This window comes from Lepidochelys kempii, chromosome 6, assembly GCF_965140285.1.
Source record: "Lepidochelys kempii isolate rLepKem1 chromosome 6, rLepKem1.hap1, whole genome shotgun sequence".
Classification (NCBI taxonomy): Eukaryota; Metazoa; Chordata; order Testudines; family Cheloniidae; genus Lepidochelys; species Lepidochelys kempii.
In genome coordinates this window covers 130,519,500-130,534,857 of record NC_136385.1, presented here as the reverse complement: position 1 = coordinate 130,534,857, position 15,358 = coordinate 130,519,500, and the positions used below count along the sequence as shown (strand labels likewise).

At 40.4% G+C, this 15,358-nt stretch overlaps 1 protein-coding gene across 6 annotated transcripts in view; it reads right to left on the bottom strand.

Moving 5' to 3' along the window:
• The window catches only part of MDGA2 (MAM domain containing glycosylphosphatidylinositol anchor 2), a 663,883-nt gene that overhangs the window by 304,598 nt on the left and 343,927 nt on the right, over positions 1 to 15,358 (bottom strand). For 5 of the 6 annotated variants that reach the window (XM_073350237.2, XM_073350233.2, XM_073350236.2 and 2 more), the window contains one exon: positions 1,533 to 1,741. In XM_073350237.2, coding sequence (XP_073206338.1) covers positions 1,533 to 1,741 — 209 coding nt within the window. The remainder of the gene's footprint in view (positions 1 to 1,532; positions 1,742 to 15,358) is intronic. The other variant, XM_073350234.2, reaches the window with a different exon arrangement.

Genomic DNA, 15,358 nt, shown 5'->3' with positions numbered 1-15,358 from the left:
AGGTCCAGGAATGGTACTCTCCCCGTCTATTTCTCATCTCTGTAAGGTTCCAGTCTGTATGTTTCTCTGTAATATTGCAAGCTAGGTCAGCAATACAGAGTGTAATACACAGCAGAAATGATGGTGCTCTCAAGTCAAAAGCTCAGAATTATTTAGGATTGTTCTGCTCTAACTCAACGGGCAGCTGTTTGTTTCTTTCCTCAGTGTTTTTTTCAGATTTTCAAAACACTCTCTCTCACACACACACACACACACACACACACACACACACACACACACACTTGTTTTCAGTAGACTGGATCTCCTTCTCCCCCACTTTCAAACTGGGGTTGATTTACGGTCTTCAGAAATACAAATGTGTTCAAAAATGTGATCTGATAGGCAGCTTTGATGGCCAATACGCCTGAGCTGCCAGAGATTATTGGTAGCAACACTTCTGAGCAACAGCAGCTTTCTCCCCCTGTAACCTTCTATACAGAGACACTGTACATTAATTATTTGGGGAACAGGTAGGAAAAAACAGGATGATGGGGCAGATCTTTAATTTGTGCACTTCAATGACTTCAAAGGAGCTACTTCAGTTTGCACCTGCAGTGGATCTTACCACCCGTTATTACTGACTTAGATTCCTTTTTAGAGGGTAGCCCAACAATTTCAAAATAAAGCGAGGTTTCAGAGTAACAGCCGTGTTAGTCTGTATTCGCAAAAAGAAAAGGAGTACATCCGATGAAGTGAGCTGTAGCTCACGAAAGCTTATGCTCAAATAAATTGGTTAGTCTCTAAGGTGCCACAAGTACTCCTTTTCTTTTTGAAAATAAAGAGAGAGTTTCCTCTCTGTTAAATGATGCTTACAAAAATAAAGGCACTCAGTAACTCCTAGGCACGCCATCATTACACAGCACACACAGACATGATACGCACAGCACATGCAATCTTGCCCTATAGTGTAAATTGCCCAAACAGTGTCAGCCTAAAGAAAAGTATTCCACTTCCGTTTGTGTGCTAACTCACCATGGCTGAAAGTTACCCAGTGCCGAGAATCAGCACCAGGCCTGGGCACCGTGTGTTTTTGCACACAGTATTGCATGTGATTTCCACAACAGAGAAGCCAACAGCCCTACGGGACCTTGAGCAGGTTTGCAAGGGGATGGAAGCTGGATATTTATTTTAGAGCAGCTGACTCTTCGGGTATGTCTAAACAGATCCACAGCAGCGAGTGTCGGAGCCTGGGTCTATGGACTCTGGCTCATGATAAAAATAACTGACTCTTATCTAATTCTGGTGGGAGTTGTAGGCTCCCAACTCCCACCAGAATTAGATAAGAGTCAGTTTCTAACTCCCTCAGGCTCCTGAAATGAACCATGTTGGTGAAAACCCCTACACCATGCCTGATAGCTATTTCTTCAGCTTCCGTGGGGGGAAAACAACAGATGTGAAGCCTGAAATGGAAAGAAGGAAACCGTTCTTTAAGGGGTCAATATACTGTGTACGTAAGGGGGGAAAATATTATGAGGAAAAGAAAAATACTGTACCTTGATTCCTACCTGGGTAAAGAAGGGTTCATAGATTTCAACTCCTTTATCCGACCCTTGCAGTAATACCTCTTGGCCACGTCTCCAGCTGTACCGTACAGGTGGGTTGGAGTTAGCAACACACCTGAGAAACACTGTTCTCTCATAGTAAAACTGTTCTTTTGCTTCCCCGATGCTCTGGTGAACTGTCACTATCGGGTCATCTAAATCTGGAAAGGCAAAAAAAAAGCACAAAAACACACAATTCAGTTAACAAAATCAGCACTTACATAGAACCTAAGGTGTTTCCTACACAGAAGTAAGCAACCAAGTAAGACTGCACATCTTGAAAAACAACAGGTAAGTATGAGAATGTTTGGGATCTGTTCCGAGAACAGTTACTACTCCAAGTGTATACTCTTAGATTGTCAGTTCTTTGGATCGTCTTTCTGTTCTGTGTTGGTACAGCACCTGCCACAATGGGGTCCCTTCTCACCGTTGAGGTTCCTAGCTGTTACCACAAGAGAAATAACTTCAAAACCACGCATGGTGTTAAGCGTGAATTAATGTTGCATTTAAACAATTTAATCTCGCTTTCTTTCTTAATCTCACTTAGTTAAAACACTGTTGATCAAACCCTGGAAATAATTAGTCAAGCTGTTTTAATTTGCATTGTAAGAGAAGTTTGATGTTATTTGGTGAGAATGTTTTATCTTTGCCTCTTATCGGATAATGTGAGTGTATTTGTGTTTCTTTAAAGTAATAAAATAGAACATTTTTAAGGCAGACATGTCTTTAGGTAGTTAGATATGTATTAAGATACAAACAAGAAGATCCATCCCAGGCTTTGGATACCCTTGACTCTCAATTGCTCTTGACTCTCCCGTTGCCTGCTCTGTCCCCATATCTACTCTAGAGACACCATCAGAGGACCCAACCACATCAGCCACACCATCAGGGGCTCATTCACCTGCACATCTACTAATGTGTCATATGCCATCATGTGCCAGCAATGCCCCTCTGCCATGTACATTGGCCAAACTGGACAGTCTCTACGTAAAAGAATAAATGGACACAAATCAGACACCAGGAACGGTAACCTACAAAAGCCGGTAGGAGAACACTTACATCTCCCTGGACATTCTACAACAGATTTAAAAGTAGCCAGCCTGCAACAAAAAAACTTCAAAAACAGACTTCAAAGAGAAACTGCAGAGCTACAATTCATTTGCAAACTTAACACCATTAATTTGGGTTTGAAGAGGGACTGGGAGCGGCTGGCTCACTACAAAAGCAATTTTCCCTCTCTTGGTATTGACACCTCCTCATCAATTATTGCGAGTGGACCACATCCACCCTGACTGAATTGGCCCTGTCAGCCCTGGTTCTCCACTTGTAAGGTAACTTCCTTCTCTTCCTGTGTCAGTAAATTTATGCCTGTATCTGTAACTTTCACTCCATGCATCTGAAGAAGTGGGTTTTTTTACCCACGAAAGCTTATGCCCAAATAAATCTCTTAGTCTTTAAGGTGGCACCAGACTCCTCGTTGTTTTTGTGGATACAGACTAACACGGCGACCCCTCTTGATATTTAAAATACAGACTTCCAGCTCCTGCAGTATCAATTTAAGCATCCCTGAAGCCCACAACAGAGTTTCTTCCCATTCCAAGTCCACACTTCGCAAATACCTCACTGCCTCTAAACAGGAGAAAGGAAAGTTAGCCCTGTAAATCGACTAACTTGGCATAGTATTAAAGAAGTATATAAAGGGTTAAATTAGCTCGGCTAAAGAAAATATATTTATGGGAAGAGTAGATCCTGTTAGCAGTTCTGGGAAGGCCTTGAAAGAATGTGGCTTAATTGGAAAAACTGGACCTGAAAGGTAACTGGTAACATAACACAGGAGGAAAAGTTCTTGGGGAAAAAGGCCCCAGTGATCATGGATGGTTCTAACTAGTTTGAGTAATAAAGAAAGATTGTGCATGTTGAATCAGCAGGACCGAAACCTGGTTTTAGCAAAGACAGTGACAATCAATATGCCATCAATTGTCTGTTGCACTGTATACAAAAACCAGGGGTATTTCTCAGCTCCTATCTGATCATACTGGAGCAAACGAGGATGAAAGCATTATCCCTGGGTTTGATTCTTTTGTGACTCTTCTGATCAAATGTTTATGAACGTATGTTATGATATGGATGTAGGAATCACTTATTTTTTAGGCTTTTAGAGACGATTAGAGCATTTGCACAATACCATTTGGCCTTCAGCTTCTAATATAGAAATTTAGGGTTAAATTGTGTAGCGGGAATACCCTGCCTAAACAATTATGCCGATAAGCTTCTGACACTTGGCTAGCTCCTATCAAAGGGGGAGACAATTCCTTGGTATGCAGTGTTGTTTTACCAACATATTTTGGTAAGTTGTCTTAAAAATAATGGCTACATTGAAGAAAAACATGCAAATAACCCCCATCCCAGCCACCTTTACTAACTTATGTTGCACAATTTTCCACCTGCAAATAACTCAGCCTGCAAGTTTCCACTCACAATTAGCGGCAGATGGACATCTAGCTACTAAAACTTCTAATGACCAGTAGGAGGCTGCTTCTCCAAATTAGGTACTTAGGTTTCCAAAAGGCTAGGTGTAGACAGGTAGATCTAGGTGTGCTCCCAATCTGCATGTACATTTACTGTAGCTGTGTATTCATAAGGGCTGACTGCATACCCAACAGTGCCTGCTTATCCACATAGACCTATCATTGCTCAATCTGCATGCACACAGTGATTGCTTGTGTTAATTCGGCACACATTTTATTGGTTAGAAAAATGTGTAGAAACCCATGAAAAACAAACACACACGCCTATTAAACTCTAGAATATGCAGGATTTCTTCAGTTAATTCTGATTTTACCCACTCATCCACAAATTACAACCCCAGTCCTTCAAAGACTTATGCACCTGAGTAACTTTGCAAATGTGAGAAATCCATTGAATCAGTTAGAACAACTCCAGACCCTGCTTCAGGGTCCAACTTTCAGCATGTTCCTTGTCCTATTGATGTCAGTGGGAGTACACTCACATGCTTGAAGTAAGGCATATACTACAGTACTTTGCTGAATCAGGTCCAGGAGAACACAGTTGCTCCATTGCATGTTTGCAGGATTGAGGCCAATCAATGCTAAAAAATAGCCATCTGCCTTAAATATGTAAGCTGCTCTTTAAAGGTGTACATCTTGATTTGAGTAGTAAGACCAGTGGCTGTGCACATTGGAGTAAGCATCTCGATTAATACGAAACACATGTTCCATACGTCTATCCGAGTAATACGGACAATAATTCTTGGTAATAGTGAATGGATTTTAAATAAATGTTACCTTAGTTCTACTCTGCAAAATATTGAATGTAGCATCACAGAAACAAATTATGAAACAGCTGTTTCAAATTAGGATGGCATTTTATAATGAGATTTTGTTTTTCTTTTAAAAGTTATTTTATAACAGAGTAACATTTGCAATGGAAGGAGAATGCTGAAATGTTATGTCCTCCATTCATTCAATGGCAAATAAACTACGGAAAATAGTTTTCTTAAACTTCAAGCGAAAAACACCTGGTTGCCTACAGCCCCAGCTACAGCCCAAAACACCTGGTTGCCTACAGCCCCAGCAAAATGCAGAACACATCACACAGTAGTGGCTCTCCAGAGTCTTTGCTGATCAACAATACCGTTTACACAATACACAGTAATGACAGATTTCAGAGTAACAGCCGTGTTAGTCTGTATTCGCAAAAAGAATCTGATGAAGTGAGCTGTAGCTCACGAAAGCTTATGCTCTAATAAATTGGTTAGTCTCTAAGGTGCCACAAGTACTCCTTTTCTTTTTAGTAATGACAGAGTGGAAATTTGAAACCTCTCCTCTCACGGAACCTCTTCTCATTTACTCTTTCAAGGAAAGATGGCCTTCTGGTTAAGGTACTGTGGATTTAACTCCAAGGTCTGCCACAGACTTCCAATATGAGCTTCAGCAAGTTACTTAACCTCACAGAGGTACATCTGATGTCTATTTGTAAAACGGCAGTGATGATAACACTTCCTTCATCTCTCATCTAGTAGGACTGTAAACTCTTTTGGGCAGGCGCTCTCTTTTAGTGTGTTTGTGCATGCCTAGCACCGTGGGGCCTTTATCTCCACTGGGTCTAAAATAATGATCATCTTGAATCTCAAAGAAGTCAAAGCTCAGGACTGCAACAGAGGGCAAGGTCCCTGCCACACCATTTCCATTATGTCCACTTAATGGAAAATTCTCACAGCAGAAAATGACTGATTGAGTCACTGGCAGTAGAAAATCTCTCCAGCTGCATGAGAGCAACAAAAGCAGCGTGAATAGAAAAGACAAAATAACGCTGCGTTATTCTGCAAAGTAGTTAGGAGCTTTCACTGAGAATTCAGCTACATGTTCCATTAGTGTGCCGGGTTAGAGAAATGGTCTATTGGATTATTATGTAAGAAGGCATTTTGCTCCGGCAATATAAAAAGTTACAAACAATTTAAAACATATTTTGTAACGCTACCAGGCATTTGCTACAGGCTGTAACTACCAGGAATGGCAACTGTCAAATTAGTTTCACTCAAGAAGGCCATTTTAAAGCTGTCTGATCAAAATGGCATTCGTAGACTGTAGTCAAAGCTCTCTTGGAATTCCGATTTCAATGCCTAGCTGAATCACCACCCATTTGTATTCAAAATCCCAAATGGACTTCTTTTTGTAATTGGTTAAACCTGTGTGTACACATTTTTCCCCTCTCCAACAGTACGTGAAGGAGCAAGCCGTTCAACAGTCTAGGCTTGAAGCTATTGACTTTAGTTCTTACAAGGCAATTAACTAGCAAAGGGGAAATGCAGAAGGAAATCTCAGGGGGGTCTAGCACAATAGGAACAGATTCAGCACAAGGTGTATTTTCCTCCCTTTGCTTTGCCATAAGACTTGCATTTTTTAAATTATCTAATTATGAAGAGTAAGGTGATTAATCAGTTATTAAATGAAACTGAAGTCATGGGGTGTTGTTTTAAGTTAAAAAGTCTATTAATCCCCCCAAATGATCACAGAATTATGTTTTCCACAGAGATTTATGCTGCCGTGAGGTCCAATTTTTCAGTCTTTAAATTTTGAATTGAATGGAATGACAGTGAAAACCCAGATGGCAAACATGTGATAAATACTGTATGGGAAATATTCCCTCCTGAAATCCTGAAACTGTTGCACAAGCAGAAATCAAAGCAAAAACTGTGTGAAACAAAACTAGACCAAACACGTCATGACCTGCAGGGCAATGACACGAGCTGGCGGAATGGGACTAAGCATTGTACAATGTGGCACATTGCTGATCTCCAACGTTTAGAAATGCTTGGAGAAATGTTATTGATTACAGACACAGCGTGGCAGCATAATGTACCACGAGTCAGAACCCTGTGCCCAGTCCTGCAACCCACATGCAATCCTACAGCTTCAATGGGGAACCAGCCCCCCCACATGGAGACAAGTGCAGGATTGCATAGCCTGCTTTTGCTACATGATTTTCCTTCAACCCGCGGGACTACAAAGTTGTGGTGGTGGTGGCGGTTTTAAATCGACCACAACTGTCCTGAGTTGTTCAAAGAGAGCGAGCCTTGGAAATGAGAAAAGGCACTTTTAAGAGTGATCTGTGGAACCGACTGAAATTGCTTCATAGCAGAGATGACCCCGGGCGGGGAGGAGAGGGTGCGGGGCAGAGAGAGGGCAGCCAGCTTCAGCAGTGTTACTGAGCGTGTTCAGTCCCTGTGAGCATGCTCGCTACAAGCCAAGCAGCAAATCTGGGGAGGGGAGCCTGTGACTCCGCATGTCACCGCCCCACGGGTCACCTCTGCTTCATAGGGTCATACTATAGGGCAGGTGGCAATAACATACCGGGGTTGCCTAACACACTTTCTATTCTTATGGAAAAGGCTTGCATTTCTTTTTTAAAAAAGGGGGTTTAGCAGCCCATGGTTTTCAGCAGGGCTCCAAACTTCTGCAGGGACACAGTCCTGGTGTCAGTACTATATTATTCTGTATGGTCTTGAATTATTCAAATATAAGAAGTCAATAAAATATTTTTGAGACACACAATCAATAGGTTATGTAATTTGAATACACCCAAATATATAGGCTGTGGCAAGTTAGTGACTTGCTCTAATGGCAAATGAAGAGCCCTGTTTCTGTACTCACTTCAAGGCTCGATATGAATATTGAATGCAAATACTGAGTTACTGAAAAAAGTAGACAGAAACATGGGGATGAAAATTGGGAGTTCTTTAAAATAAGTTTACTAGATGGCCAAAAACCCAACAATTCCACAATACAGGAAGACAACTACTTTGGCTAACAGCCCATCCAGATTCTGTGGGACAGAAAAGGCTCCAAGCAGGAATAAAGAAATAAAGCAATATGTAACAAATTGGAAAAAAAGGGGATACAGATACAAGTTCTAATTTATACTGAATGATAAAGTGCTTAAAGCTGATAAGGGAAAATAAAGACATCAGGGAAAAATAATCCAGCCTTGGCAGGGCTAAGGACAATAAGGAGTTTTTAAGTATATTGGGAACAAAAAGAAATCTTAGCAACGGTTTAGGCCCTTTACTAGATGGAGGTGGTAAAACTGTAAATAATGATACAGAAAAGTCAGAAATGTTCAATAAATGTTTTTGTTCTGAAATTGGAAATAAGCAGGATTGATGTACTCTTTTCACATGAAGATGATGAAGTACTTTCCTGTCCATTAGTATTTAAAGAAGTAGTTAAACAACATCTACTATGGATAAAAAATTTTAAATCATCAGGCTTGGATAATTTGTATCCAAGAGTCCTAAAAGAGCTGGCAAAGGAATCTCTTACCCATGCATTTTAAATAAGTACTGGAAAAATGTTAATGTCATGTCAAAAATCAAAAACACCTGAGTAACTATGGCCTGGTTTGCCTGACGTCAGTCCCAAGCAAAATAACAGAAAAACTGATACGGGAGTTAATTGATGAAGAATTAAAGGCTAGAAATATAATTGGTACTATTTTGCATGGTTTTATATCAAATAGGTCTTGTCAAACCAATGATTTAATTCTTTGATGATATTACAAATTTCGTTGATAAAGATAACTGCAAAGATGTAATTCATAGACTTTTTAAAGGCATTTGACTTAGCACTGCATGACATTCTGATCACAAAATTAGCACCATACAATATAAATAAAGTGCACGTTCAATTTATTAAGAACTGTACAACTTCCAAATCTCAAAAATAGCTGTCAGTAGGTAACCATCATCAATTGTGGGTGTTTCTAGAGGGGTTCTGCAGGAATTTGTATCAGGCCCGATGCTATTCAACATTTTCATCAATGATCTGGAAGTAAATATAAAATCACTGCTGATAAAACGTGCACAAAGATTGGTGCAGTAGTAAATAACACTGAGAACAAGGCAGTCACTAAGAGTGATCTGGATGATTTAGTAAGCTGGGCCCATTCAAACAAATGCATTTTAATACAGACAAATGCAAAATTATAGCATCCATGAAAAAGGAATGTCATACCTACAGAATGGGAGATTGTATCCTGCAAAGCAGTTACTCTGAAAAGGATTTAATGGTCAACTCAACATGAGCTTCTAGTGCAATGCTGTGGCAAAAGTCAGACCCAGCTTACATCCAGAGAAGTAGCTAGTCGGAGTATGAAGGTGATTTTACATCTGTATATGGGATTGGTGAGGCCAGTACAGAAATACCGTGCACATTTTTAAAAGGATGTTGGAGAGGGTGCAGAAAAGAGCCATAAAAATGATTCCAGGATTGGAGAAAATGCCTCACAGTGAGAGACTTAAAGAGCTCAATCTGTTTAGCATCTCAGAAAGAAGATTGCAAGGTGATTGATGACACTGTATCGAAACCTACACAGGGAGAAAATACCCGGCACTAACGGCTCTTCAATCTAGCAGAGAAATGAACAAGAAACAGCAGCTGGAAGCTGTCATAAATATAAAGGGAAGGGTAAACCCCTTTGAAATCCCTCCTGGCCAGGGGAAAGCTCCTCTCACCTGTAAAGGGTTAAGAAGCTAAAGGTAACCTTGCTGGCACCTGATCAAAATGACCAATGAGGAGACAAGATACTTTCAAAAGCTGGGAGGAGGGAGAGAAACAAAGGGTCTGTCTCTGTCTGTAGTCGTCTTGGCCAGGGATAGACCAGGAATGGAGTCTTAGGACTTTTAGTAAGTAATCTAGCTAGGTACGTGTTAGATTAGGATTTCTTTAAATGGCTGAGAAAAGAACTGTGCTGAATAGAATAACTATTTCTGTCTGTGTATCTTTTTTGTAACTTAAGGTTTTGCCTAGAGGGGTTCTCTATGTTTTTGAATCTAATTACCCTGTAAGGTATCTACCATCCTGATTTTACAGGGGGGATTTCTTTATTTCTATTTACTTCTATTTCTATTAAAAGTCTTCTTGTAAGAAAACTGAATGCTTTTTCATTGTTCTCAGATCCAAGGGTTTGGGTCTGTGGTCACCTATGCAAATTGGTGAGGCTTTTTATCCAACATTTCCCAGGAAAGGGGGGGTGCAAGTGTTGGGAGGATTGTTCATTGTTCTTAAGATCCAAGGGTCTGGGTCTGTAGTCACCTAGGCAAATTGGTGAGGCTTTTTACCAAACCTTGTCCAAGAAGTGGGGTGCAAGGTTTTGGGAAGTATTTTGGGGGGAAAGACGCATCCAAACAGCTCTTCCCCAGTAACCAGTATTAGTTTGGTGGTGGTAGCGGCCAATCCAAGGACAAAGGGTGGAATATTTTGTACCTTGGGGAAGTTTTGACCTAAGCTGGTAAAGATAAGCTTAGGAGGTTTTTCATGCAGGTCCCCACATCTGTACCCTAGAGTTCAGAGTGGGGGAGGAACCTTGACAGAAGCTGAAACCAGACCAATTCAAATTAGAAAGAAGGCACACTTTTATTACAACGAGGCTAATTACTAACCACAGGAACAAACTGCCAAAGGAAGTGCTGGTTCTTCAGATCCAGATGGATGCCTTTCTGGAAGATCTGCCTTAGCCAAACACAAGTTATTGGGCTCAATACAGAGACAATCGGGTGTACGTTAATGATACACAAGAGCTCCCATTAGATGATCTAATGGCCTTAAAATTCATGAATCTAAAACGTCATTAAAAAAATACAGGGGTCATTAGGGAATTTCATACAGTGTATACTACAGCAAATGTGTTTGAAAGAAAGACTTTGAATGCTTTAAACTATCATTTCACCCAACTTACATTAAAATATATCTGAGGCTCCATCTTCTTCAGTCTCCCAAGCCTCAGCCTTGTCTTTGTTAACAAATCTGATAACCAGAGGCTACTCCCAAATGGAGACCATAGGAAACAGGAGTTAAACTCATCCTTACATCACTATCATTTAAACGGAGCAGGCTGAGGTAATGTAGCTAGCAGCCTGAGCAATCAGTCGCTTCCACATACACCAACTGGGACTAATGCTTTATAAAAATATCTAGCCACATACAAACTGTTCCTGAGAGACTGCACCAGAGTAACAGGTATGTTCAGTCTGCTTCTCTATATGCTCATCTCTTCTGAAATTCATATGACTTTCCCACACTCAGGCTCTTTACCTGTCAAATACAAACAATTGTAGGTGCCTCAATGTGTGGGTGTCTAATCTGGGAAACGTAGAAGGGGCTGATTTGCAGAGAACAGTACTCAGCATTTCCTGAAAACCAGGGTTCTTTTTAAGGGACCTTCAGAAGGGACACTTAAAACTTCAGGCACTCAGCATCGCTAGTACTATTTGAAAATTTTGCTGCCTAGTATTACAACCTAGGGATACTTATAGCATTATTTATCATGAACCTGAACTTGAGATGTACACACTGGAGACGGATATGAGCTTAGGAATTATTATGAATTAGAGACATCAGTTTAAATTTAGAAAACAAACAGTGTAATAGTTATTTATTCATATAACTTTACAATGCTCTTAGCAGATTCTCTGTATAATAAAAAAAATTAAAACAGATCTGCATATGCAACCAGTGAATAAGAAATTATTATTATTCCACAAGTAATTGTTAGCACTCTGCTGTGGTTCAAAAATAGCCATTTCCTAATTAATATATTGTAAAAATTCTGCAAAGTAGTTGAACGGCAGCTATTCACGACTAATTAAACATCACTAAAATACATTTGACAAGAAAATATAAATCTTATTTGGTTTAACCTAATTTGAATCTTCCATTTTCATTCTAGCAAGCATGAATATTTAATCTTAATTTCTTAATTTTCGCCAGCAAGGTTGTCAGTCTAAAGTAGCCATGCATTTTAATCTCTTCACTGTAAAAGCTTTATATCTGTGGACAGAGAGATAGCGAGCACACACAATCAAAAACTCAACTAAAAGTCCCGATGGTGATAGTTTCCAAATGACAATCAACACATTCATATGAATACACTCACGATTTTTACCTTTCAAAAGAAAAGCCATATTTTTGAACAAGATCTTCCAAATAATCCAAAAACAAAAAAGCTGTAAAAAAAAGAAGAAAATCTTCCTGTTTTAATATTCCCAGTTCTGTCAAATGTCAATTGGATTATAACATCCATTGAGAAAAACTACAATAAGGGTAAATGGATGGACTGGAGCCATCGCTAGAATTCTGGAGTAGGATGTGTATGCACAGACTCCATTAACGAAAGAACCAAACACATTGGATTGCACTGATGCACCCCAGGGAGATCAAGACACCATTGTGCTAAGCACTGTACATACACCTAATAAGTCAGTCCCTGCCCCAAGGAATTTCCAATCTAACATGCAATAATGGAAAGGAGCCTTTCCGAGAGATTTTCCCATTTCTCACATATGAAGAAGGAATGAATTCTCTGGACAAAAGAACCAGATCACTCCTGCATTCCATAGAAGAAACTCTTCCCAAAGAACTCCTGTTCTGCTCTTGTAAAAGGTGATATGTCTGCTATATTTAATACACGCTAAGGAAAGAGAGAGGATGAGAGCTGAAAAAAGACCTGGACACCTAATTTTTGGTTAAAGTTCAGAGCTAAAATATTAAAATCCAAATATGTCTCCTTGTGATCCTGAGTAACACTGCTTATAATCTCACCGTATGGAAAGGACCGTCTGAGATGACTCTAAATTGTGCAGACTCTCATTGACTTCAGTGGACATTGAATCAGGCCTTGAGTCATTCTTGAAACAAATCTTCTGTCCTGAAGCAGCACAGAACTTTTCCCATCATTTTCTCCTCTTGCTTTGCTTATTGACTTTTTTCTCCTTCACTTGACACTGTTTATTTTTCTTTTGACAAAGAAATTAGGCAAGAATATTGAAGGGGACAATTTTCCAAAGTCACAAGTAGGAACTGAGCACCGAACACATTGTGCCTTTGAAAATCGCCCCCTGGAAGTTTACCTTACAGACACAGCCTCAGAACATCTTAGGTGGATGTTTCTACTGGACTTAAATTGAAAAGATCGCATTTAGTGTAAGCTAACACTCTGAGACGTTATTAACTTTACAGGTTTCAGAGTAACAGCCGTGTTAGTCTGTATTTGCAAAAAGAAAAGGAGTACTTGTGGCACCTTAGAGACTAACCAATTTATTTGAGCATAAGCTTTCGTGAGCTACAGCTCACTTCATCGGATGCATACTGTGGAAAATACAGAAGATGTTTTTATACACAGAGACCATGAAAAAATGGGTGATTATCACTACAAAAGGTTTTCTCTCCCCCCACCCTACTCTCCTGCTGGTAATAGCTTATGTAAAGTGATCACTCTCCTTACAATGTGTATGATAATCAAGGTGGGCCATTTCCAGTACAAATCCAGGTTCCCCCCCCCCTCCCACAAAAAACCCCGCTCTAAGTGATCACTTTCCTCACAATGTGCACAATAATTAATGTGGGCCATCTCCAGCACAAATCCAGGCCTTCTCCCCATCCCCATCCCCACCCCCACAAACCCACTCTCCTGTTGGCAACAGCCCATCCAAAGTGATCATTCTCCCTTACAATGTGTATGACAATCAAGGTGGGCCATTTCCAGCACAAATCCAGGGTTTAACAAAAACGTCTGGGGGGGGAGGGGGTAGGAAAAAACAAGGGGAAATAGGCTACCTTGCATAATGACCTAGCCACTCCCAGTCTCTATTCAAGCCAATTGGATACAGTTAACTTAGGCTTGAAGAGAGTGGGGTGAGGGGAGAGAAAACCTTTTGTAGTGATAATCCCCCATTTTTTCATGGTTTGTGTGTATAGGGACGTCTTCTGTATTTTCCACAGTATGCATCCGATGAAGTGAGCTGTAGCTCACGAAAGCTTATGCTCAAATAAACTGGTTAGTCTCTAAGGTGCCACAAGTCCTCCTTTTCTTTTTATTAACTTTACAGTCATTTTCAACCGACTGACATTACTGCTGAAAAAAAGAACGGATTTCAGTAGTTCCAGAGAGCCGATTGTACTTTGACGCCCTGGCAGCACCTGGAAAGCTACTTCCTGCGTGGATGCCCAAAAGGAAATTCAATGGCTAATGAAGGCTGCTGCTTCTTAGCCGATGTGCAACATGCCTAAGGTGGCTCGTGACTAGGATTCATCGCCGAATTTGGTCCGCTGGTTGGATCATTAGCTTCCTTGGCATGGGCTGGGTACTGACGGGGAGTGTAATGGGAATGCTGATCCATGCCCCCAATGAAGGGTCCTGACAAGCAGTCATACAGAGATGTTTAAACTATCTGTTCCTTCTCGGCTCTTCGTTTCTTTTTCTTTTATCCCTCGGTTCCTCTGTCTTTGTCTTACAGCTATTTCTTGTAATGATGGTAGCTGATTTGAATGGAGTGTTCATTGGGTATGTTGACAGGTTCATACACCTGAGTTTTCAATCTGCTTTACTGAGTTTATCAAAATAAACTCCCTTAAGAATAAACTAACACCACCAGGCTAATTTTATGAGGCACTCAGCACTTAGCAGGATTGGGTCCTATGTGATCCAATTTTTTGATTAGCTACAATTTTGACCCATTATCAAACAGCGCCTACTGACCTTGGTTCGTGTAGCCGAAGGGCAGAAATTCAACAGGCTTATTACAAAAAGCAGATTTCAGAAGTTTGCTGTAAGCCTTCTCTGTCTCTGTGGAACAACACATGGGATTCTGCAGCTGTGTTTCTTGAATTCTGTAACACTAACTAGTTTGAAACAACAGAAACCCAATGATCCCACATGCTGTTTTTTTTAAGTTAACAAATAAATTAATTGTAGCTTTACTGCCCTGAGTCAAATTCTGTCTTCAGATCTATTTACACGGCTTCAATTGACTTCAGTAATCCCACTGTCTCTCTCTGAAAACACACATCACCACTAAGGTCCAAGTTAAAATTTGTAACTGTCCTCAGAATACAAAGCACTTTGAGGTCTTCCCAATGCTAATATTACACTGGACACTCCCAGCACATGGGAAAGTGCCCAACACGAGGCATTATAAAACAACTCACAACTGGAGCACCCCCAGCCCCAGGGCTGACAGCCACGAAGTGATGTCAGTAATGCAGCGTCTACATGGACAATGCATCGCCCTAACTACATCAACCTAAGCGTGTAAGGCACCCAAGTGCTAAGGCAATGGGCATTATTTCTAAATGTGAAAACAAATATAAATATCTAAATAAACTGCCTGATTTGTATCATTGTGAAAGAAACCGAGTATGAAGGAACTGTGATTTCATCACTCGGTAATGAAAAAACGCCACACAGCTAATATGAGATCTTCT